Genomic DNA, 24,595 nt, shown 5'->3' with positions numbered 1-24,595 from the left:
AGTGATTTACTTAGTTCAACATCGTTGTTCTACGGCGTGTTACTTCCATAAAATTATGTCAAATTTCCGGTTACCTACGTCAAAAAAAGGTAAGCACTTGAAATTTTTGAAAACATGCACAATGCACATAAAAATTTATTGACTACGACATTTTTTCAGATCATAAGATTTAGGAACAAATCTGTACAGTGAAGTATTCAATTGGTGAATTTCAGAAAGCATTTTTGGTGTACAGAAAAATTGCCTTCTAACAGAAAACTGGATGCAAAAGGCAATGAAAAAATGTTCACTTTAAGATCCATTTTAATTATATCGATAAGTTTTAAGATTGTTGAGGGTGATAAACGCAAGTTACTTCTTTATTTTTTCTATGACAAAATGATTCTTTCATACGACTGGTAGATAGTTATCAAGTACCTACCTAATTATGACAAAAATTAATGATAGTCACAGTGAATGTCAAAAAAGTAATTTGTGAACAGATCCAAGATAAGCAGCTATAGTTGAGATAAATCAAGAAGTCGTTTCCCATAAGGAATGAAAATTTGTGTTTGCCCTTCAGCTTGTATAACTGGTATGTCGCCTTGAGGATGACTTCGTACCGCATTTGTCAATCGGCCTCCTTTAGAGTTCTTCAGAGTTAGAAAATATTCACAGAACTATAGATAATTGCAAGAAAAAGGAAGGTCACAAAATTTGCATTAATCAATAGAAGGCTGTTTCGAACATGAAAACAAATAGGCTGATTAGGTAAACTTATTACTTGTGTTATTGAAATAAAGTTGGGTTTTGGACGAAATATAACAGCCGTAGTGCAATAATATTTTTTGGATGTTTTATAATCTGTATAGGAGCTTGGGTAAGAAAAATAGGGAGTGTTGGGTAACAGATATCCATCAAACCAGACGAAATGCTCAAAAAGATAGGCAGATACAGATGAATTCGATTCTCGAACTTGTTTTAATTTTCGTGAAAAAGGAAGAAATGTGAGGCTAGGAACTGGACCCTGAAATTAAGCTCTTAGTTTATTCACAAGTAGGTACCTACAGCTTCATTTCAAACGTAAATAAATAGGTAACTTACAACTTTGACTGGAAATGAAAATGCAACCATACCATCTCTATAATTTTTTGAATTCTCAAAAGAGCCATATTTTCGATTGAACCAATAATGGACGGCCTCTATTGGAACTCTATAAAAATCACCAATGACAAATAGATAGTTCACACTTACGTGATTATTCTTAGTTTGAATTCAATCTGCACGAGTTTTCAAAGTTACCCATCTGCACCATCCACGAGGGTGGCCACAGGTCCACTGGTATTACTAGACCAATAAAACCTGGTGAGATGGAATTCGTAAATGTCGTTTTGAAGAGGACCTCCGGTTACTGTTGTTCCTGAATTTTTTTCAGTATTGACCACTTCAACTTGAAAATGAAAGATTGGGAGGTACTTAGATTAAATTAGAAAGAAAATGGATAAGTACACAGCCCTAATACCTACCTACGTAGTAATGTTATTTTTGTTCGTTTGTTTTTCTATTTGCTGGTCAAATATTAAGTCATTACATACCATACCTACTCTTTCATAAAAACTAATAAATTTGAACTTACTGGCATTCCCTGTATTCATCACTTTTGTACTTTCACCCAATAACGCTGTGACACGGAAAGGTGATAAAGCAATATTTTTCACTTTACTGGTGTTGATGTTTAATGGGCCTTGAGTTTTGGATGGAATATGATATCTGTTAACAAATAATTCGGATTTTCCAGCTGCAAAAATGAGATTTTGTAAACTTCTCAGTTTTTTCACTCAAAATAATAGAGCTATAATTATAGATAAGAACATTAATTTACCTGAGCCTAATCTTAATTGAATTGATAAAAAATTCGCAATAAAAATCAGCAGCAAAAACCGCATCATTTGAAGAAAGTCGTTTTGTGATTGACAATGCATTATGAGAGATATTCTCACATAACGTCAGCGCACAAGTGGCTCAAAATTTTAAATTATTATCGTTTACCTAATTCGTGTTTTTTTTTTGAGGGAACTGACTATTTTTATCGAATTGCATTTAGTTGCATAATTTTTTTTTCTATTTTAATTTTTTATTTCAAACTATCTACCTACCTAGGCTATCTCATGTGGAACTGTACACGAAAAAAAAAATACACGGAAGTGATAAGGCACTAGATGCATGACATCACTATAAGTACTTACTTAATGCAATTAAAAGTCTTATTTATGCGTAGGTAATCTACCAAAATAAAAATTATACATACGATTCTGATCACTTCATGCCAAATTAAAATTTGATCAAATCAAGATATGGTTTGGTGATTTATGCTCATTAAAAATATGCAAGAATTTATTGAGTGAAAATTTATCCTGAAACCAATATCAACTCCCCTCAAATTGAAGTTTTCAATTTCGGACAATTCTAGAGCTAACGTCATTTTCAATTTCTCTGCAATTTTTAAAATTCTAAATCAATTTGAGGAGCTAAAAATCGAGTTGTGGTTTTTCTAATTCTGTTTAACTAGTTTATCCACATCTGAGCTAATTCCAAGGCCGACCATTCGATGGGTTTTTTGACCCATATTACCTATCTACTTGTGGAAAATGAGATTAGCTAATCATAAAAACTGTTCAAAAAAAACACACTTGAATTGTCAGACTGGGAATATTTTCACAAATTCTGGAGGAATAAAAAATGCCACTGGAGGTTCTAGAATGCCTTAAAAAGATGAAATCTGGTTCAACTAAGTTGATGTTTTTTGTTTTTCAAAACTATACTTAACATTTCTTGGGAAAAAAATTATTAAGTATGCACAAATCTCTGAAAATCATTAATTTTGGATTTGGATTTAGATTTGGATTTCCAAAAATTGATTATAAATCAAAAAATTAATTTGGGTAGCTGAAATTTTGGGTATGAGAATTTCAAAACATCTTTTCAAAATTCAAGGTCCCATTCAAATCGAAGGTGAAAACCACGAGTGGTTCCTTTGTCAAATCAAGTACCCACCAGTTTTCTCTCTGCTTCTGTGATTCAAACCAATATGACCCCACCGATTTTTTTTGGAGTTGGAATTTTAGCTTCCATTGTCTTTGAACGCACTGTACCTATTCAAATAAATACCTAACTACGAGTAGGAACGCATTTTCCTGCGATTCAAATGAATCAGTTTCTAAAATGAAAAATTTCCTTATTTTTTGCATTTCTACTTTTTTGAAATAATCACTTTATTTTTATAATGTAGCTCAACCATGGGTTTCATGATTTTGGGATTAAGGATTCCTTAGTTAAAATGATCATATGGGTGAGGTACCTTGTAGATACTCGAAAATCTAAAAAATAAACATGCATATAGCCACTCATCAAGAGCTTATAAACTGACTGAAGAAATCGGATATTTAAGTTCATTTTCACATTATCTACAATAGAGATAAATCAGTAAGTCGTTTTCCAAAAGGAATGAAAACTTGTATTTGTCCAACAGCTTCTATAACTGGTATATCACCTTGAGGTTGACTCTGTAGTGGATTTGTTAAACGGTCTCCTTTCGAATTCTTGAGTGATTGAATATATTTTTCAAACTACAATTTTGAACATATAGCTGTATAAGATCGCGTATAGTTTTCATGAGCATCAATAAAGACTGTTTTATGTACAATATTACTTGTTCGTTTGAAATAGTATTAATGTGTGGTTGAAATATTATGTTTGTGGTACAATAATATTTTTTGGAAGTTTCTGGATCCGTATAAGAGCCGGGATAAGCGTAATAAGGAGTGGGAGGCAACAGATATCCATCAAACCAAATGAAATGCTCGAAGAGAAAAGCAGATACAGATGAATTGGATTCGCGAATTTTTTCCAGCTTTCGTGCAAATGGGAGAAACGTCAAGCTTGGAAGTGGACCCTGAATTTAAACTCGCAGTTAAGTGATAGGCGAAGTAAATGCAACTACCTAACTTTACTGTGTTCTAGAAAGACTTAGATTGGATAAAATAGGCAGGTACTTACTACAGTAACTGGAAAAGAAATTGCAGCCATTCCATCTCTATAATGTTTTGAATTTTCAAATGAATCATATTTTAAATTGTACCATAAAGCTAAAGCTTCTATTGGAACTCTATTTTTAAAGAAAAACAATAATTAAAAAGTGTTTTGTTTCACGTAGGCATCCTAGATGTACTATAGGCACGAGATATGTGCATGATTTTCAATGTTTGATGAAACATTTACACATTGTTACATTTACCCGTTTACATCGTCCACTGTGGTGGCTGCAGGTCCACTTGAATTACCAGATAAACGAAATATGGTAACGTAGAACTTGTAAACGTCCTTTAGAAGGGGACCTCCAGTCACTGTTGTGGCAGAATTTACTTCAGTATTAAAGACTTCAACTAGAACACGTACATCAGAACTGAATTAGAAAATGTACAGGGCTGTGAATTGTACCTATCGGTATTTTTCCTTTCTCAAAAATGTCATCATTGAATGAATACTGACCTGCCTTCCCGGTATTCTTCACTTTTGTACTCTCGAATATTGGAGCTGTGAAATGTATAGGGGATAAATCGTTGGCTTTTTTCACTTTACTAGTCTCGATATTCAGGGGACCTTTGGTTTCAGAAGGAATTCGATATTTGCCAATGAACAAATGGGAACTTTCTGATGTAAGTTAAACATAATTTCTCAAGTTTTATGGTTTCCATACACAGATATGGTATACCTAGTAGAAAAATAAGTAATTCTACATGTAGATATTGATATACTTATTTACCTGAATCGGATCCTGACTGAACCAATGAAAAATCTAAAGCAAATAGTAACACGAGCGACTTCATCGCTTTTATGAAAATCATTTTTGTGACAAACAATATGAATTTGATCCTGCATCAGCAGTACACAAAATATGAGTATCTATGGCTCGAGTTTTTTTTTCACTGTAATGCTGCTGATATATTTCATGAGCTAACTAGGTTGTGTAATAAGATATCTTTTTTGTGTTGTAATTTTTTTAAATTCGCTTTTTGTTTTGAATTATCACATAAAACTAAACATATAAAAGTTACGAAAAACAAAAAAAAAAAAATATGGCAGTGTTGGCGATATACTTATTATAACTCATAATTGCGTAATTTCAGAGGTGGCCAACCTCTTACCTACCTACATTAAAAGTTGAATAATGATCTACTATAAGTAATTAATACAACTGTAACCGTTGCATAGTATTGGTAGATAAACCTATTTACCTACACTGAAGAGGTCTTAATTCGGATACCCTTGTATCAAAACATCTCGAATCAAACGTCCTCATCTTTGAGTACAGTAGGTACCTGGTTAAGTAGGTAGGAACCTACCTCAGAATTTTGAAGTCGTGTAGAACACTTCGTAAATTTGAAAAATTGATAACTTTGACAAAAATGTATAGCCTGGTACCTAGATTTATCATTTCTCAAATGCAGATACTGCTTCAATTATCAACCAAAGATATTAGCTAACAACAAAACTGATACGTTCAGTACCTAGTTTTATTGTGGTAATGTATAGCTCAATTAGGTAGTTTCGTGCTCAGTAATGGTGTAGGCTGGTGGCTGGTATTTCATTATTATTGTTGGAAGGACGAGTTAAATATGTATCAGCTCAAATTTTGTAGGTAAGTAGGAGGAAAGGTATATTTACAGGACGTTTAAAGAATTTGCGGATAAGAAAAGTTTTGTTAATAATTACCTGATTTCAACCACCTCATTAAGAAATGACCAAAAAACGTTCTGGAAGATCTAAAAAACGAACTTTGGACCTTGTAAATATTTTGGTTGGTGCTTATTTGAGGCTTTCTCGACCGTTTTAGGTCGCTATATAAAAATTCCTGGAGGAACAGCTTAGAGGTTACCCAATGTTTTAATTCAAAGAAATGTCCAAGTTGTAGATACTAAAAATTATTTTTGCACCTTCTCAAGCAATTTCAAATTCCTGGAAAAAAATTAATAGCTCGCTGGAGGCTACAGAATGATTCAAAAGTAATTATTATTCCTGAGTTGGGCGAGTTGAAATGAAAAAGTAAGCACTATAGCAATGGATCATGAAGTTGAAAATTCAATGTAAATGCCATGCACCTGTAGCAGCTTTTTCAAAGTTTTAAAATTTCCAAAAATTTACCAATTTGAAAATGAGAATGAACGGTGCCACTTGAAATTTGGGTTAAGTATATTATCTAATCTACAGTGGGATTTGAGTATGTTGTTTTGATCCAGCTTGGTTTCCTTCGATTTGAAATATATCAGCTCAGTAAGGTAGGTATATGTATGCACTTTAGAGATAGATCACGAAATAAAAAATGTCGGAGGGTTTTGATCAAATTTAGTTGAGTGTAAGTCATTCATGGACAATTTCAGCTCAAAAGGTGTTCCTAGAGGGGTAACATTTTTGGGTGAAATCTTCTTTTTTATTCTCTGACCCTTACACAACCTGTTTTGGGAAAAGTGACCCTATTCCAAAAGCTGGTATTTAAGATTCTGTGTCAGTCTTGGACTGCTGCCTTCAAAAGCCAAGACCTGCAGTTTTAGGGTTCTACTAAGTGGTTGAAAATTTGCAAATCACTTTTTCGAGGGAGGGGGGAATAGGTGTTTTGAAATTTTTTTCTTCTCGAATATTTCGCTATAATTATGCCGAACCATTTAGAGATATTATTTCTAAAACTGGAAAAATAGTTTAAAAACCCGAAAAAATTTGATGATTTTTTGTCTATTTTTCCCTCCTTTGATTTTCTGAAATAGGCAATAATCAAAAAATTGGCACCACGCCGTTCCAAAATATTTCTTTAGTTTTCGAAATGACATTTTCTGATGTTTTGGCTTAATTAATGCGAAATATTTACGAAGAAGAGGAAGACATTTTCAAAACACCAATGTTAAATAATAAGTATAGGTAAGTATGTATGTTACCGTTAAAGTATTTACTCCAGGTAATGTATGAAATAACTAGTTATTTCCTAGTTATTTCATACATTAACGAAAAAGTATTTAATTCTAGTAAATTGTTCACAGTTCACCTAGGTAATGTATGAAAAATCTAGTTATTCCATGAAATAGCTAGGTGTGTTCAGTTAAAACATGAAATGAGCGGTTAAAAATTATTTTATTACAAAAATATAGTTTTGAGCATGATAAAAAACATTGGTGACAAAAAAAGCTTCCAAAAATTGAAAAAAAATTATTTATTCATCATCAGGCAAGAGGTGCTCTTGCCTGATGATGAAAAGTTGTACTTTTTGAAAAGATCTTTGCAATAAAAAGCATTAAAAATAAGGAGAGAGTTTTTTCTTTTCCAATTATTGGACTCCTTAGTTTTGGTTCATCCTTTACCTATTAACATTGGCAACGTTTATTTTTTCAACTTTTTCAACGGATATGTAAAAGTAGGGGTCAAATGGGTCATCTTCACCAGTCAAAACTTTTTTTCGTGTTTTAAATCAAAAATCGCATTTTTTCTCAAACTTTCAATTTATTTAAATCGACTTTACGACATAATTAATACCATCCCATTTTTTTAATATGCTGTTCAACATAAAAAGTTGTCCATAATATTTTTTTTCAGATTTTCTGAGAGCCGGAATGATATGAAAATTACGTTTTGAAACTTTTCAAACTAATTTTTCAATTTAAAAAAAGTGGCAAGGTAACTTATCGCGGTTATCGAGTAATCCACTGCTGAAATGGATGATATTTCAAGTTCACTGAAAACTTTGACAACCCCTAGCAGCCTTTAAAAAAGGGCCAGAGGGCTGCGATTTCTGCCATTGTCCCATTGGTTATCCCTTTGGAAGGTCTTTCCACAGGAAAAATTTCAAAAAAAAATCGCCGATCCCCCCCTTACCACTTCTTGGTCGAATTGACGTGGAATGACCCCTCATATATGTATGTTCTAGCTTTGAATTAACATTCATTTCTTACTTTATCGCAGTTCATTCATTGAATTTACACTTTAACTAAACACACCTCGTGTATGTGTGAAATAACTAGGTAAAGTGTAGAAAAAAATCCGATTTCACACTTTTTCGTTAATGTATGAAATAACTAGTTATTTCATACATTACCTGGAGTAAATACTTTAACGGTAACATGTATAGTTTTTAAATTTTCAACCGCTCAGTAGAACACAAGAATCCTAAAAATGATCTTGGATTTTGATTCCAATAGCCCAAGTTGACGCTGAATCTCAAATACCATGTTTTTTTCAAAACAGGTTGGGTAAGTGCTACATAGAACAAAAAACCTATGATTTTTTTGAAAATGAATTTACTAGTGGTAAAAATGACGAAATCACTACTAGTGATTTTTTGTACTAGGTAGTAGTATTTTTTTACATGGGTTCATCAAATTTGGTCAAATTCCTCCGTTATTTTTTTTTTATTCTCGATGCACCCTAGTACATCTACATATCCTGGCATCTTTGCATTCTATTCAATAACTAAGTAATTGATAATCAACAAATATGGTTTTATTGGTGAACATTTCTACACACGTGGTTTAAAAGTTCGATATTATATAGGTAGCCTAATCTATAAACTCGGTAAAGAAATTGATTTTATTTCTTCGTGTAATAAAGATACATCAGTAAGTCCTCCACCAAAGGGAATGAAAATTTGTATTTGTCCTTCAGCTTGTATAACAGGAGTGTCGCCTTGAGGATGACTCTGAACTGCGTTGGTTAGTTGGCCTCCTTCAGAGTTCTTGAGAGGTACGATATATTCATAGAACTGAAATTTCAACACAACAAATTTTAAAATTTGTATCAAAACGTTACCATTAAAAACAGGTCAATATTAATCCTGTTAGGTAGGTAGGTACTTGTTCTTCCGTAATATAATTAATTTGTGGTTGAAATACGATGTGTATGGTACAATAATACGTTTTAGAAGTTTTTTGATCCGTGTAAGAGCCCGGATACGAGAAATAAGGGGTGTTTAGTAATAGCGCCTGTCCATCAAACCAGATAAAATGCTCGAGAAGCAAAACCGGTACGACTGAGCCAGGTTTTTGAACTTGTTTCAATTTTTTCGCAAAAGGAATAAATGATATTTCAGTTGTACTGGGAATAAGCGAGCCCTTAACCTAAAATCATAGACATTTTATTCAATTATGTGAGTGGTGCGATGAGCTTCGTGGTATTCATGAATTAGGTAGGTGTAAGATTCTCACTATCTTGACTGGAAACGAAAGTGCAGCCACACCATCTCTATACTGAGTTGAATTTTCGAATGAACCATATTTTAAATTGTACCATAAAGCTAAAGCTTCTATTGGAACTCTATAAAATTCACGAATTAAACGTCACATTCTGTTTCATGTCAGTAGGTATGATTTCAAATCTCGAAATAGGTAGGTAAGTATGGAATATCACAAATTCGTTTACAGTTTTACTCATTAGCACCATCCACTAAAGTGGCTGCAGGTCCACTTGTATTTCCAGTCCAATAAAATCTCGTCAAGTGAAATTCATAGATGTCTTTCTTAAGTGGACCTCCAGTTACCGTTACCGCAAAATTATTCTTTGTTTTTACAACTTCAACTGAAAAATTTACTCATAGAAATTGAATAAAATTGATGAATTTCCAGGATGTGCTTATTTTTCTCCCTCTAAAAATATGTAGATATAAGTACACGAAGATAATCATCTGATTTTCTTACTCGCATGCCCCGTATTTTTTACTAAGGATTGCTCAGCTATCAAAGATGTGATAATTAGAGGTGACAAAGTCATATGCTTTACTTCGCTGGTATTAATGTCCAGTGGAAATTCAACGTTGGACGGAATCGGGTACTTACCAAGGAATAATTGAGACTTTTCAGCTGGAAATGAAATGTTGTGAATTTTGTGGATTCATTATAGCTATGAATAAATATACTCGTGTCTCATTAATTTACCTGAAAGAGATCTGAACTGAACCAACGAAAAATCCACGGCGAAAATTAGCAATCTGATCGATTTTATCAAGTTTGAAAAATACATTTTGTAATGATTTAAATGTAAGTAGTTAAGGCTATGCATGCGTTCTTTGTATCACATTAAAAATATTAATAATTCTACCATTTTCCTTTCTTCTTTTTTTACATAATTTTTGGCTAAATTGCTGACGTTCAAGGGCTGATTGTTGTGCAATATCTTTAAATTCCTACGTAGTTTAATGTCAAATGTTCTTTTTCTTTTTCATTTTTATTATTTTCATTTCGAGTTATCTACATACATAGTTGGTTTTAATTTTGCAAGTTTTTAAAACCGTACCTATGCATAAAAATCCGCGTACACGTATACCTACTTTGTTGGCGATAATGACTTCGGGTGACATGTGAATTTAATAGGTTACTAACCTCTTACCTTGAAATCAAAAAGATGTCTATTTCATAGGTATGACTGTGGTTGGGTAATAATAGGTACCTACATCTACTCATTTGTAAGATTTCTTAGCATTGATACTCCTACATACAACCTATAGATATAGGTACATCAAAATGATGTCGATTGGACTGGAGTATAATGCTCCAGAAGAGTTCAATATTGAAAATTACTTCATGAATAGCATTCAGTTGAAAAACTGATAATTTTGGACAAAAATTCATAAATAGTAACTTTGTCACACCATCTCATGTACCTAGGCAAAAAAGTGCGAATTTCGTGGAATAGACATGAGAAAATGGATATACTTTCCCTATAATACCAAATTTCTTTATTCGATGCACAAAAATTTTTCCATCATTACGATCTTTTCTTAATTTTCTTAGTCAAATGCATGTAAATAGCTTACATAAGAACCTAAATATTTCGCACAAATTAAATACAAAAATTTAGGTATCAGCAGTCAACTCATACGAGTGCTATTCCACTGAGGATAACGTGTTTCAGTGGTCTGTAACCTCTCGGGTATCTTGATACAACATGTGAGTATGGTTTCCCAGATTTATCCAAAAATGATCCGAACGTGGCTTTGAACTGAAACATGACAAATTAAACATGCCCGAGTTCATTCCTGTGGTGTAATTTTGAAATTAGCGTAAAATTGTCTTGTTACTTGATCATAAGATATGAAAGGAGGTGGAAATCTACGCCATAATGTGACAGTAGAACTGAAATACGTGTTACCCGACTCATGGTCGAAATATTCTCCTGGATACGCGTAGTAATCTTGTCTGAGTGATGGCAGCAAGTAAAAATCATAGGTTAATATTTCAGGGATAAGGATAGTTGAATTGGCCTTTTTCACCGCTTGTGTCACTAGTTCGAATGGATAAAATAAAGGATTTGGAATCGGTCCCTAGATCATTGCAAGAAATGTTAGTACGTATTTGAACAATGGCAAAATTTTACACGTGTGTTTCAAGCGGGGGAAAGGTACAGAAGACAATTTTAAGAAAAACTTGAAAAAATATGAGCTTCTCGTATGATGAAAAGTTATCACAATTGTCCTAAGTTTGAACCTCGATCAAAATCAATATTTACTGAATTACCAAAGAAAAAAATACTGTCCCACAAATTTTGAGAACAGTAGGTATTCCGAGTGTCGAAATAATTTTTTTTTTAATGTCACTGGGTTGAATTTTTACACTGTTTTTCATTTTAGACCTCAAAACCAGATCTAGTGGCTAGCTCCGAAAAGAAAAATCCCAATTGCGACAAGGTATCAAAATTTATGTCCCTATACCTACCTACCTATCAAGCCAGATCCTACATGTTTTAAAGCCTGTTTTCTTTGAAGGGAATATACTTGCTTTGATTTTATTACATTTCGATTTTTAAAACATCGAAACTCTTACCACACGTATGAAAACCACCACTTGAAAAATTCCATCACGTTTGGACTTGGCATTTTCCAAAGTACCATACTTACGGTTATAAAAAGAAATTACAGTTTGAAGGGGTGTCCTGAAAAAAATTTTAGGTACATATTTCAGTATGATTTCAATGAAAAAGAACCTAATTAGCCTAAACCAGACAGAATAAATTTTCACTGCACCCATATCCATTGATTGTAGCACCAGAACTGTGCTTTAAACTTGAATCCCAGAAAAATTCTCGTTGGAAAAATATGTAACTGTCATTATACAGAACACCTCCCGTTGCGATGGTTGATAACATTGATCTTTTTGCCGTCACAATCACTGCAATGAGATCAAAAATTATACTAAGCATTGAAATAGGTAGGTACTAAGCTACTTGTATAAATTATGGAGATGCATGGAGGGTCTTTTACATGAAGAACCTGTATTGGTGACATATGACAAAAGTGCAAAATTGGCTTCAATTGTTAAAGGTTTCGGAGTTCTGATATATTCTGCTCGAGAAGGAATTATATTTATGGGATCCGGCGTTGGATATGGAAATGGAATGGAATCGTCCACTGGCCATACTGAATCTACAAATATTATATGTACAGTGAATAGAAAGTTAGCAGTGTTTTCTCAAAGAGGGAGGGGGGGCAAACTAGATTTTCAGATCAAAAGTGGTGACATTTATCAATTCAAAAGTTAAATTACCTAAACCTTTTTGAAAATATATTTTACAGCTGATTTTCTACTGAAAGGAGGGCTGACTGTCTCCTTCAACCCCATGAAGCAATCATAACAGTACCGGTGCCAGGATTTTTCCTTGGAGGGGGATTATTGGGTCAGAACCAAAATTTTTCCATCTCATTTTTTTGGGTTGGGGGGGGGGTAAAATTAAGTTTCTCGGAGAGCAGGAATCAAATAAATACAGTGGCATAGTCAGAATTTCCTCAAAGAGGAGGCAAAACCAGATTTTTAGGCATGAAAAATCTAAATTAGGAGTCATTTTCTGGAAACCTATCGCGATGTGTGGTGATTATATTATGAAAATGAAGGTAAAATTACTGCTCGAGCGAAGCGAGAGCGAAAATTTTTAGAAAAAATGGGTCCGAACAACAAAACAAAACGTTCACTTTTGCATGTTTTATTTCAATTTTTTGTTCGCAAGGGAGGACAATGGCCCCCTTCACTCCCTGGCCACGCCACTGAATAAATATGTCATTTATTTATTTAATTATTTTAATTTTTAAAAAGGAAGGACCTCCATGAATGAAATTTTCCTGCAAAGTATTATTCAAAGTAAATCGTGTACGAATATACCTATAATGTGGGCTTGAGAAGAAAAAAAAGGCTTCTTCTCAAAAAAGATGAAAAAAAATGAACATCGCGGTTTGTGATCACGTGATCAGCATCCATCTCAGTGAAACAAGAGCGCCAAAATGCTTGGAAAATTCCCACTTCATAGCATCAAAATTTTTTCCAAAAAAACTGGCCTCTTGGGGGGGATTATCACCCAAATCCCCCCCCTTAAAACCGGCACTGAATCATAAGGTCAAGATTTTAGATAAATAGGTACTAACTTACCTACTTGCTTACTTACTTACTTTACTTACCAATCTTTTTAGATGAAACTATGATAAAGTATGAGTTGAAAATTGAAAAAATAATGAGACAGTATTTCATTTCTATCGCAAAAGAACTTGGAATTCCTGAGACAACGCGTTTTTAAACACAATGTATGTACCTATTGAAAAAAAGTGTGTTTGAAGTTACCTATTTAGAACTTTTACGACTGTAATCAAGACACTGACTGATACCTAGCACAAAGCACAACCAAGAAGTTTCAATATTCCTTTTTCAGACAGTCATAAGTTTCTTACTACTTATCTATGCTTCGGAAACAATTCCAGATAGGAATTTTTTTAATAGGTACGCTACATACTGTGGAAATTTTCCAGGTTTTAATAGAATTTTCATTTATGTACATGCAAACCCTTGAACTTCAAAATTCACTTTTACCAAAATTATTCAAACTGTTCTTAAAATAAACCATGAAAAATGTAACCAAATTAAAATAGGTAGGTTTGTATATTTGACAGATAAGTGAAGGACTTATTTAGAATCTAAAATGTTAATGAATAGGTAGATAATTAACACAAATGAAATATGAATCAATTCAACGCATAAGTATTTTAATCTAGGTACTGTATTTTAATCGAAAAAGGCAGATGTGCAGCATGACTGTGTTGATAGAAAATTCAACAGAATTAAATTAATCTAATAACGATTCCATTGGCAAGCACTATAGGTCTTGAATGCGTTTTGGTAATATTTTGAGTATGCGAGTATGGTTTTCCTTGTTTGTTTAGCAAGCTTCCATACGTAGATTTAAACTAAAACAGCAAAATAATGAATTGTGAGCTAAAAGGCAGAACTGACTTTGAAAATAGCTTCATGAAAGCGTATTATTACCTGCCGATAAGAAATGCATGGACGAGGAGTTCTGTTGAAAATTAATACCGTTGCACTGTAGTACACTTTACCAGTATCAGGATCAGGATAGGCTCCTGGATACGCATAGTAACTGTTTGTTAAGGAAGGTGTGAAATACCAGATATATTCTAAAAATTCTTCCACCAAAGTAACAGATCCCGCTTTCTTAACGAATTGAAGATTGAATTTGAACGGAATGAATAAAAAATTTGGACAAAAAGGCTGAAAAGTATGCCATACCAAAAGGATTTGCAATAATCGGAATTCATGGAAACTCAGGTGAGAGTTTTGAATTGAGGCTTAATGATTTATTTACCAGAACATTAATTGGAACTACTATACTGGCAACTCCGTCACGTTTTTTGATGGCTTCTTCTTTGGAATGATACTTTGTGTTCCAGAAGGAAGCAACCGCTTGAAAAGATGTTCTAGATTGGTAAGTCGATTTAATTTTTTGTTAAATTTCACTTCTAAATGAGTCGATATTCGAGCAATAAGAATACTATTTAATGCGATGAAATTATTCTTACCCTCGTCCATCGATCAAATCACCTGCGTCAGGTTTCAAGTCATTATCCCAATAAAATTCACACTGGAAATATTTGTAAATGTCTTTGTATAAAATGCCTCCAGTCAAATCGCCTATGACTGGCTCTGCTGTTTGCGAAACCACTGCCCAGTAAAACGATGTAAATTTTTCAACATTAATTTTTCAACAAAGTTAGTACATTTTGATTCACATTGAAGTAAGTAGGTAGAGTAGGTAGGTAGGTACTTAGACTTACATGTATTTCCAAAGTTTGTCGTAAATGAGAATTGTAACGGATTTATGTTGAATTGCAAGGGTGTTGGAGTCTTCAAGAGTCTAACTTTCGAAGAATCGATTACAATGGGCACAGGTGTGGGATATGGAAATAGTGTAGCGCTATCTTCTGGCCAATCTCGATCTAAATTTTGATTTATTTTTAGAATAATGAAGATTTGAAAATTTTGTATCGAAGATTATTACCTACTTCTGTCTTGAGATGAATGCTGTATCGTAATGGAAATAAGAAATGCAAAAAGTACGTAAAATTTGTAGATGGAATTCATGCTGGGTGTAGATGTTAGTTCCGCTCAAGTAGAAATGCAAATACCTACCTAAATGCATAGCTACGCGTAAATTTGACATTTAAGCTGACTTTGAGCTCATGTTTCATGTTTGACAGGTACCTAAACAAACCACAGGAAGAAATTTAGATAATGGTAAAAATAATATTTTTAAAATGATAAAATTCGTGTTTTCAGAATAAGTAATTTTTTTTAATTGCTTCGAATGTTCGGAATTTGTGATGTTTTATGTTTATGGATATTTATGGATACCCACCCGCCCATACTCATAACGTTGGCACGTTTTTACGATTTTTTTTGCGCAGATTGCATGGAGTTGGGTTATTGAACGTAATACTTCCCAGTAAATTTTTCAATCGTAGCAGCATTGAACAAATATGTCGCAAAGAGAAAAGATTAAGGATTTAAACCTTTAAAAACAGAAAATAGAAGAGGACTAGGTTACGTCTGCCAATTGCCAGATAGGTACTTGTAAAAAATTCTGAGCCAAAAGGAAAATTAAATTCAAAACCCAACTCGCAGGCTTCAAAATGCAGGTGTGACTAATGAAAGGTATAAGTAAGCCTAAAATCTTCCTTAGCAACAGTTTACCTACTTCTAATGGTATAAAGGCATCAAATGAACACAATATTTTTTAAAATTTTCATTTGAATCAACTATGTACCTAACTACCTACCAAATGAAATTATCAAGTGTAGGTATAATTAATGTTTGACTTGGCCATCTCCAAAGCTATTCATGGACAAAATTTTATATCAGCAAGCTAATTTCAAACAATGAAAATTTTCTTTGTTTATACCTTAGTAAAGAATTCTAATAAAGACTCTTTTTAATATTTTGCTATTTTTTTTCAAATTGAAGATCTGTACAAAAAACTCGCATTCAAAGTGTGTCTATAAAATTTAATGGAACTGCAACTTTCCAAATAAAACATGGGACAATCCCAAAGAAAAAAAAAGGAAAAAATCAATTTTTAGCTGTTAATATATCCGATTTTGTATTGGCGTAGAAAATCATATTTTTATCGGAGATTCCTTATTAGCTGGATACAATGAAATTCAGTTTTGAGAGGTCCATACAGAGCAAAAATTTTTGATTGTTCCGTATTTACCAACTGAAAACAGTAGTTATAAGTACTCTTCTAAAACTCTGAAACATTCGCTCAAAAAAATATCGTTTTTAATCCCTCCATAAACTATTCATAATATCATCTTAAGCTTTCAAAATTCACTTTAAAAATCAACAAAAAAATGCATTAACTACGAGTATCAACAAGTCAAGTTAATAACATTAAAAGGCTATCCCCAGGTCACCTTGAAAACAATAGGGTACCTTGCACACAACCTCATACAATATACAAAACAACAATATGTTTTTTACACCAGAAAACAAAAATGTTGATAAGAGAAATATCAGCTCTTCAAAAATTAGCAAAGTGTTTTAAAAATTTTGTTATGAAATTCACGCAATGGAACTTTAGTACTAACCTAGGTACATGCTCGCGCCTCTTTGAACATGATTCATTATTTCTGCAAATGGTAAAAAAATTTCAGAACAAATAATAGGCTATGATAGAATCGAAAAAAGTTTTGTTGTTTGTGTTCATCCGTGTACTGCAGTTCACATTCAATTCATCACAGAAAATAAGTAAGAACTCATTTCATCCAGTACAATATAGTTCTCAATTTATGAATTACCTAATATTTTTAATTTTTTTTTTTTTTCATATCAATGTCAAGATACACAATGGCCACAGGGACGAGGCTCAATACAATTTTCGTACCCTACATCGAGCCCAATTAATATTAACCCCTTCAGAGCTAGACCAATAAGAACATCAACACCTTTGACATTCATAGTGAATCGCCGTCAGCGATGTATTATTGAAAATACCGGATCAACCTGTAAGTAAAAAATGCACTTAACTTCCAGGAAAATTAATTTCAAGCAGGTAATCTTGACCTCAAGAAAAAATACGCGCATATTTTCCCCTTCACAGTAATCAGTACAACTACACAACCACCTTTGGCAAATTTTACTGGAGGTATCTTGTATGATGAGACGTATTACTTTTATCAAGATTATTTCTACTGGGATCTTGATCTAAAATATGATGCAGCCGAGAAATTGAACGGAATAGGGTATTTTTTTCGGATTATTGGCAAAATTGTCATATTCTCGAAATATAATGCATATCTTGTAATTAAATAGAATTCAAATTTCAGATCCCCTGTGCAAGCGGTATCAACTTTCTATAATGCCAAATATGGCACTTTTGAGAAAGCTTTACTTAAACGAGATGGCTTAGTTCAGATAATTATTTTTATTTACGTAGTAAGTAGATACTTATAACTAATGGAAGACCTTCTTGAGTGATCAACCTGTATGCATTAAATGGTAATAATCCAATATTTAAGGACTTTATCTCAAATTCCAAGTATGGTCGGTTTGAATCTTCTGTACGATCTGTAAGAGAAGCTGGAACAAAAACGCGGTCCACGGAATACTATTCTTATAATTGGTACTTCACCAACTCCTTAAGGAACGACTACTACGCTTATCCGGGGCAATACACTTATATAAAAACTGGAAAAACGTATTACAGTACTACTAATATTGTGATGCCTAGATTTCCACTTCCTACCATATCTTTCAAACAAGTATATAGATACCTATCTATTCAAAATACGCATAATAGGTATATGTGTTGTGTACCAAGTCCGAAATTGTACAATTCGGGGTTGGTACAGCCAATTTTGTACCATCTCCGAAGTGTCCGGACCAAGCGTGAATATTACTTTTTCATCGGACTTGGTTTGTACCATGCCCGGAGGGTCCGGACAAAGTGTTCGACTTGGTACAATTGTGTTACGTGCAAAGTCCGAAATATAGTTTTATAATGAATGAATTCGAATTTTACACCCCTTTATACCACAAAATATTGAACCAAATAGGTAAAAGGAAATTTAAAGATGACTCTAAAATACACCACCAGCAAAATTTTCAGGTGCTGAAATTCATTTGTTGATTTTTGGGGAATTTTTAAAGATTCAAATTGCTATGCTCACTTCTCCAGAAAAAAATGAAAAGATCAAATTGAGGTACTTAGCAACTAAAATGCTGAAATTTGGGTTTTACTCTCTATTTTCAAATTCTCGAGTCGTGAAATTCTTGTGCACCAAAACTTAGATTTCAAATTCATTTTTTTATGGATTTTTCAAAGTCAAAATTTTACCAAATTGTCGTGAAAGGCTGAAATTTGGTTTGTACCATTTTTCTGACTTAATAGCTGATTTCTCCAGTAATTTTTTAAAAAATTAAAAATTTTTTGGATTTGAAGTGATACAAAATGGTTTTGAAAAAATCGGTCGAAAAGGTCATAAAGATCGATGGCTAATCCGGATTTATGCTAAATTTTAATTATACTCTAAATACTTATGTACAATTTACAAGTATAAAAAAAATCGCAAAAATCGAGATGAAAACGCTTTAAAATTGGCTGCCTAAGTTGCCTGTGCGTAAATACGGCCTTTGTTCAAAGCCACCACCAATTAAACGACTCGAGAAGTTGAAAATAGAGAGTAAAAACCAAATTTCAGCATTTTAGTTAGTAAGTACCTTAATTTGATCATTTTATTTTTTTCTTGAAAAGTGAGCATAGCAATATTTGAATCTTTAAAAATTCCCCAAAAATCAACAAATGAATTTCAGCACCTGAAAATTTTGCTGGTGGTGTATTTTAGAGTCATCTTTAAATTTCCTTTTACCTATTTGGTTCAATATGGTCCGGACACTTCGGAGATGGTACAAAATTGGCTGCACCAACCCCGAATTGTACAATTTCGGACTTGGTACACAACATATGTACGAGAACAAAAAAATTAGGTAGGTAAATTAGGCAAAGCTAAAATTGATATTTCATTATTTGTGTTGCATTGTTTTTCAGTTCAACGATACATTTGGTTCATTGAGAAATAAAAATGGGAAACGATTCTCACACAAGCTATCAACTGTTCCAAGTGGTCCACGACCAATTGTTCATGGAAATGGAATAAAAATTGTATTCGTGTAACTCGTGTTCCATGAAGTTACTTATTGCTGTTGAATGAAAAAAATTATTGTTTGCAGTTTCAGTGAACTATGAAAGACGTTTATAAATAAAATAGGTATAGCATTAGTAATTGTTCAGGAAATGTTTACCTAAGGTAGGTAATTATGGTACACAGCAGCTGTATCTTACACAAATATTTTGGAAAGATATAAAAAACCTAATTGGAGTAAGTAAACAATGCGACCAAATGGAATAAATTCAACCAGGACTCCTTTTGTCGCTCGTATTTCTCTAGATCTGGCAGGATAAATAGGCGTTATGGTTTCAATTGATTTTCCATCGAATCCCAGGACATTTTTAAAAGCTTCAAACTGTAATATTGGTCAATAAGGAGGTTGGTATTCTTTAAGTAGGTACCTAGCTGAAGATGTTAGTTTCCTAGTATGAAAATGGAAAGAGAAGCTGTGTATACTCACTTGTGCTTTTGAAATGTAGTTTAAAGGTGGCTGAGTTAGAACGCAAATTGCTTTAGATATTTGTTTATCTATCTCTGGATCGTAATAAGATCCTTGATAAACGTAATAAGCATGGCTGATTGGTATAGAGCTGTACCAATTGAACACATTTTTACTGGCGATTACTGCTGAGGAGTTTGGTTCCTTTAGAGTTCCAGATAATAATATTTTTTCGAACGGTATGAAAGCTGAGTTATTTTTTGAACCCTATTTTCATGAGAAATTTGAGAACGATCTTTAAAAAAAATGATAGATAGCTAATAATAGGTATTACCTACCTACTAATAATCTTTTTCACTTTATTTATATTTACTTAGGCATTTGAATATTTAGTGCTCCCTAAGAAATGATTTTAAGTTAATAGCTACTATCAAGAGTTAACTATATCAATCATTTCCTCATTACTAAAAAAATCCAAACTTACTATTTCAACCAATTCTGAAAGTACTATCAAACCGTCGTCAAAATTCATAGCATTTTCATACGTGCCATATGCTTCATTATATATTATAACAACTCCTTCAATTGGATACCTGGTAGAATAGTCAAAATATTCGAAGAACATTTTATGTACATTAAAAAGTAAGATGTGGTCTCAAGGATCAGAAACAAACTCACCCTTTACCATCAATCGTGTTTCCACTACGACCACGTGAATTTTGATTCAAACGCAAAAAATTCCTATAAAATCGATAAGTTTTATTACCCAGTAATCCTCCTGTAAAGTGAGTTCTGGTGAAAGGAAAAGGATAAAAAGCGACTGAAAAAAATGAGTATAAATGTTGAATCTACCATTTAAAACAAGTTTTGGACTAGATTAAATACCGAATGCATTTTTACATACAAAAAAAAATCGCAATAAAACGTTGGATTTGTGGATTTTTGAGGAGACCGACATTTTTGCAATGATGAATTTTTATCAAAGTTTTGATAAACTTTCGATCAAATTTCAACTCAAAAAATATAAGCGTAAGTAAAAGTCTACGTTGTGATAATTATTATTACTTGCTTTTCCGGTATTTTTCACAGTTTCAAAACTGTATTTTTCCAAGCGAGCTATCAGTGGTGTCGGAGATTCAACTGATATAATTTTTGAGGTATCAATATTAGTTGGGGAGAGTTGATCGGGTGGTATAAATTTATGCTGATGAATTGCTGTAAAAATGTATTTTGATTAGTAAAATTATAGGTAACAAACAGGTAGGTGTGTAATTTACTATACGAAATTTAATTACTTTCTGTATGAACGGAAACGAATATCATCAAAGTCAAAGTATATTGACTCAAAATCTTCAAGTACATTGTTGCTTTGATGCATTAGGTATACGTTTTTCGCGTGAAAAAAGGGTTCCTGAAGGTGGATAACTATGAGTAAGTATCTACTTCAAAGCGCTAAAAATGGATATTTCAATTTAGTTATTATTCAAGGTTATAGTGCAAAACCATAAAATATATTTTACAGTACGCTACATACCTAATCTTAATGTATAGGTGATTGGTACCTAGTTGTAACTCCACCTTTGGTTAGCATGTGTGAATTTTTATTTTCACTACTCGTGATCTCATGGCAGAGCAACCATTTTATGATGTTTGACACACAAAAAGTGTATCAAATTGTATTTTTTTAAAAACTTCTGCCAATACATCAGGTAGGTTGGAGGATTTTTTTTACGCACATAAAAAGTTCAAATTTTGTACATACGTTTATTTTTAGGTGATTAACAATCTGTGATGAACAACTTGGTACAATTGAGCGACTAAGAACATCTGTTGTCTTCTCAAAAAACAATAAATACAATGTTTCATGCAAAACCCAGTTTTCACGTTGATTTTTCATTTTTTTTTTCAATTAAAAAAAATAGAATTGATAGAAAAATAATAAATTTTTTTACAGAATATTTCTTTCACATTTTTTCAACATCTTTAGTCCAGGAGACTGCAGGAATTATGAAGTCCATAGACACTTTGTAATGGTCAGGGATATGGCCACACTGCCGGAATAACTCCCTTTTCCCCTCGGCCTAATACTCATGCATTACGTGCATGAGACGTTTCTACAACTTATTCATTCCTTCTATATCTGTGGTTCAGCCTACATGGCTTAGTTATATGTGTAATTATTCGGTAAATGCGTTATATTCGGCAAAGTGATATTATCTCCGGAAATAAAGTGTTTTTCATTCGTTTAATTGGTTATTTATCCGTTAATTCGCGATTAAATCGTATTACATCAATAGGTATTCAGTGTATAGTGTCCTTCTCGTGATAGGATCGTATATAATACCTATTACAATGGCGCCCGAACAGGGACGATCATCCGGGCAGACACTGAAGAATTTACAGTTCCATGCAATGAAGCAATTCTTTTCCTGGAGTTGTTTGGAGAATAGGAAATTTTTTTAGGCTGCTGTTCCGTCAGATTATGTCTGTTGGCTGGAACTGATCCACTTTACTGTATCCTGTCAATGACCTGACGGACTGGTTGACGAGTCACTACACCTGTTCACTTCACAATAAGTTAGATCATCTCAAGATGAAAAAATATCGTGCCAAAATTCAAACGTATTTGCTTAATTTTCGCAATTCAGGCGTAGAATGGAGCTCTCATGGCTTTATCTCTCCTCCGACCCCTAGCCTACGAATTGGCGGAATGGTTGAGGAACCACTACACCAAGGTAGTGCGGAATCCCTACTGACCATCGGACCTAGTGGGAAAGAAATGAGAGATGTGTACAAAAATTCTCCAAAAGACACTGAAGAATTTACAGTTCCATGTAATGAAGCAGTTTCACTTTCCTTGGAGTTGTTTGGACAATAGAGAACTTTTTAGGATGTCATTTGGTTGGATTGTTTTTGTTGGAATTCTTGAGAGAGTCATGGGGCATTCGTTTGCTACGCCAGTCAAAAAGATTACCTGAATTCGGTCTCAAGGGGCATGACAATGCCAATTTTTTAAAGCAAAGGCTGATTTCAGTTGCTAGCAAAATGATTGTTGGTACAGTTTGTCGATATTGCATTCATTTGACCAATTTATTTGGACAAAGCCTCCATTAGGCACTTCAAGGTGAAGCAATAAAATGTAATCTATCGATGTTGTGTAGTTAACGCTTGAATGGGGCACTTGTGCTCAATTAGAGACACAAAGTCCATCAATCGAGTTTCATTTCCTTCGTTGTTCAGTTTTGTTCATTTTATTGTTTCAGTTCTCTGTCATCTCAAAAATTTATACATGTACTAATAACACCTTTATTTCAGCTCAAGTGCGTTCACTCTTTGAAAAAATTGAAAAAATTTTATTCAAACTTATTATTTCATCTCGAAATAAAGAATATTCCTCAGAATTTGGAAAACAGGGGCATTTGTCTCCATAATCAATATCAAAAAATGCTCTATTCAAAAATTTAAAATTTCGATAAAAGAGGCATGTAAAGAACACTGTATGTGTTCAAGCAAATTCTGCCATGAGATAGGAATATTTTCTTGATATTTTTCTACCAACATTTTTCTCAAAAAATCAAAAAAGCGAGTGAACAGTAAGCACTTTATAAGATTGTCTTCAAAGAACTTTCAATTGCAATTTGGTCAACTTACAAAAATTCTTTCAGTAAAGTAAATTTGGCATTGAAACTTTACAAAACTTTTGGAATCTAAATTGAATAATGGCTTGAGCAGAAAGGTAAGGACAAGGAGATAAGGACTCGATGAAAAAGAAAAAGCGATCTACAAACGAATAATAAACGATAATTTTTCTTTTCAATTTTTGAATTCGCTAAGATATGCGAAATAATGTCAATCAATCATCAGTTTTTGTGAATTTCTATTTATTTTTGTTTTTTCTTCTCGATTTAGATTTTTTTTTATTCATTGTTGAACTTCAATTTGGGTAATTATCGTCATAAAATTAACCACGTCATGATCGCATTAAAAAGACCAAAAGAGGCTAAAAAACTGCCATAGTTAGGGTACATGAGTCCATCAAAAAACATCGCAGTCTACACAAATCTTTCCATGAAGTAGGGAAAATTTCAATTAAAATTTGCGATACAAGAAAAAGTATTTGGCTAACTTTTTCTTTTTGGTATTTTATCTCAAAAAATTGTCAGTCTCGCATGTTCTCAACATACCGGAGAATTGACTAAAAATCAACAAAAACCCAATTTTTTTTAATTTGGTAAGACATTTTTGGATAACATCTTAATAAATTGCGAAATAGATATATTATATTGTAGTATAGCATCCATTATGCAAATTAATATTACAACTAGGTCCATTACCTACTATGTATCTTCGTAAATTCATATGTTTCTTTTTTAAAAAATTCAACTTTCGAAAACTATTTTTTTTTCATACAATTGAATTATTGTCATTTTTAATACCAGACTAAATGAACAAAAAATTACGATTTTGGCAATTTTTCAAGCCCTTCTTATCATATGAATTATTTACATATATCCTACTGTAGATGTTCCCATAAGGAAAATTGTACTTTTTAATAATCAACACCAGCGACATAACAACAACGATAATTCAACGAGATTACGAAGAACTGGTTCAGCTTTAATAATTGGCTCTGATTCGTCACGCCA

At 32.9% G+C, this 24,595-nt stretch overlaps 5 protein-coding genes and 3 long non-coding RNA genes across 10 annotated transcripts; 1 reads left to right on the top strand and 7 right to left on the bottom strand.

Moving 5' to 3' along the window:
- Positions 1-285: 285 nt before the first annotated feature.
- On the bottom strand, positions 286-2,076 carry LOC135846870 (carbonic anhydrase 2-like). The gene is made up of 6 exons (XM_065366216.1): positions 1,862-2,076; positions 1,616-1,777; positions 1,282-1,429; positions 1,084-1,192; positions 764-1,006; positions 286-659 (listed from the first exon to the last, which is right to left on the bottom strand). Exons 1-6 carry the CDS (start codon positions 1,959-1,961, stop codon positions 498-500), a joined length of 924 nt encoding a protein of 307 aa, XP_065222288.1. The 5' UTR covers positions 1,962-2,076; the 3' UTR covers positions 286-497.
- A 1,318-nt stretch (positions 2,077-3,394) lies between these two features.
- LOC135846871 (carbonic anhydrase 3-like) lies at positions 3,395-4,983 on the bottom strand. Its single transcript, XM_065366217.1, has 6 exons — positions 4,802-4,983; positions 4,528-4,689; positions 4,274-4,421; positions 4,036-4,144; positions 3,689-3,931; positions 3,395-3,605 (listed from the first exon to the last, which is right to left on the bottom strand). Exons 1-6 carry the CDS (start codon positions 4,881-4,883, stop codon positions 3,444-3,446), a joined length of 906 nt encoding a protein of 301 aa, XP_065222289.1. The 5' UTR covers positions 4,884-4,983; the 3' UTR covers positions 3,395-3,443.
- A 3,540-nt stretch (positions 4,984-8,523) lies between these two features.
- On the bottom strand, positions 8,524-10,110 carry LOC135847711 (uncharacterized). Of its 2 annotated transcripts, XR_010559216.1 has the most exons (5): positions 9,948-10,110; positions 9,711-9,872; positions 9,222-9,591; positions 8,871-9,134; positions 8,524-8,779 (listed from the first exon to the last, which is right to left on the bottom strand). It is a non-coding gene; the product is annotated as an uncharacterized LOC135847711 (long non-coding RNA). The 2 variants fall into 2 exon arrangements; XR_010559215.1 differs by having other exon boundaries at positions 9,222-9,872.
- Positions 10,111-10,732: 622 nt separating this feature from the next.
- LOC135847176 (carbonic anhydrase 2-like) lies at positions 10,733-13,680 on the bottom strand. Its single transcript, XM_065366610.1, has 6 exons — positions 13,454-13,680; positions 12,269-12,430; positions 12,032-12,176; positions 11,832-11,940; positions 11,090-11,332; positions 10,733-11,010 (listed from the first exon to the last, which is right to left on the bottom strand). The coding sequence occupies exons 1-6, from the start codon at positions 13,521-13,523 to the stop codon at positions 10,885-10,887; spliced, it is 855 nt and encodes a 284-aa protein (XP_065222682.1). The 5' UTR covers positions 13,524-13,680; the 3' UTR covers positions 10,733-10,884.
- A 229-nt stretch (positions 13,681-13,909) lies between these two features.
- On the bottom strand, positions 13,910-16,580 carry LOC135849438 (carbonic anhydrase 1-like). 2 transcript variants are annotated; one of them, XR_010559535.1, is made up of 6 exons: positions 15,343-16,580; positions 15,119-15,280; positions 14,864-15,005; positions 14,650-14,761; positions 14,313-14,555; positions 13,910-14,233 (listed from the first exon to the last, which is right to left on the bottom strand). XR_010559535.1 is itself a non-coding variant. In XM_065369880.1 (6 exons), the coding sequence occupies exons 1-6, from the start codon at positions 15,423-15,425 to the stop codon at positions 14,108-14,110; spliced, it is 864 nt and encodes a 287-aa protein (XP_065225952.1). In that variant the 5' UTR covers positions 15,426-16,393; the 3' UTR covers positions 13,910-14,107. The 2 variants fall into 2 exon arrangements, 1 of the variants encoding a protein (XP_065225952.1); XM_065369880.1 differs by having other exon boundaries at positions 15,347-16,393.
- A 314-nt stretch (positions 16,581-16,894) lies between these two features.
- Positions 16,895-19,624, top strand: LOC135849437 (uncharacterized). Its single transcript, XM_065369879.1, has 6 exons — positions 16,895-17,090; positions 17,183-17,347; positions 17,443-17,584; positions 17,669-17,777; positions 17,861-18,103; positions 19,390-19,624. The coding sequence occupies exons 1-6, from the start codon at positions 17,012-17,014 to the stop codon at positions 19,513-19,515; spliced, it is 864 nt and encodes a 287-aa protein (XP_065225951.1). The 5' UTR covers positions 16,895-17,011; the 3' UTR covers positions 19,516-19,624.
- On the bottom strand, positions 19,559-20,083 carry LOC135849441 (uncharacterized). Its single transcript, XR_010559540.1, has 2 exons — positions 19,971-20,083; positions 19,559-19,865 (listed from the first exon to the last, which is right to left on the bottom strand). It is a non-coding gene; the product is annotated as an uncharacterized LOC135849441 (long non-coding RNA).
- A 578-nt stretch (positions 20,084-20,661) lies between these two features.
- LOC135849440 (uncharacterized) lies at positions 20,662-21,355 on the bottom strand. Its single transcript, XR_010559539.1, has 3 exons — positions 21,245-21,355; positions 21,015-21,164; positions 20,662-20,769 (listed from the first exon to the last, which is right to left on the bottom strand). It is a non-coding gene; the product is annotated as an uncharacterized LOC135849440 (long non-coding RNA).
- Between the last annotated feature and the right edge of the window lie 3,240 nt (positions 21,356-24,595).

Source organism: Planococcus citri, chromosome 5 (genome assembly GCF_950023065.1).
Source record: "Planococcus citri chromosome 5, ihPlaCitr1.1, whole genome shotgun sequence".
NCBI classification, from domain to species: domain Eukaryota; kingdom Metazoa; phylum Arthropoda; class Insecta; order Hemiptera; family Pseudococcidae; genus Planococcus; species Planococcus citri.
This window is presented reverse-complemented; position numbering and strand designations above follow the sequence as displayed.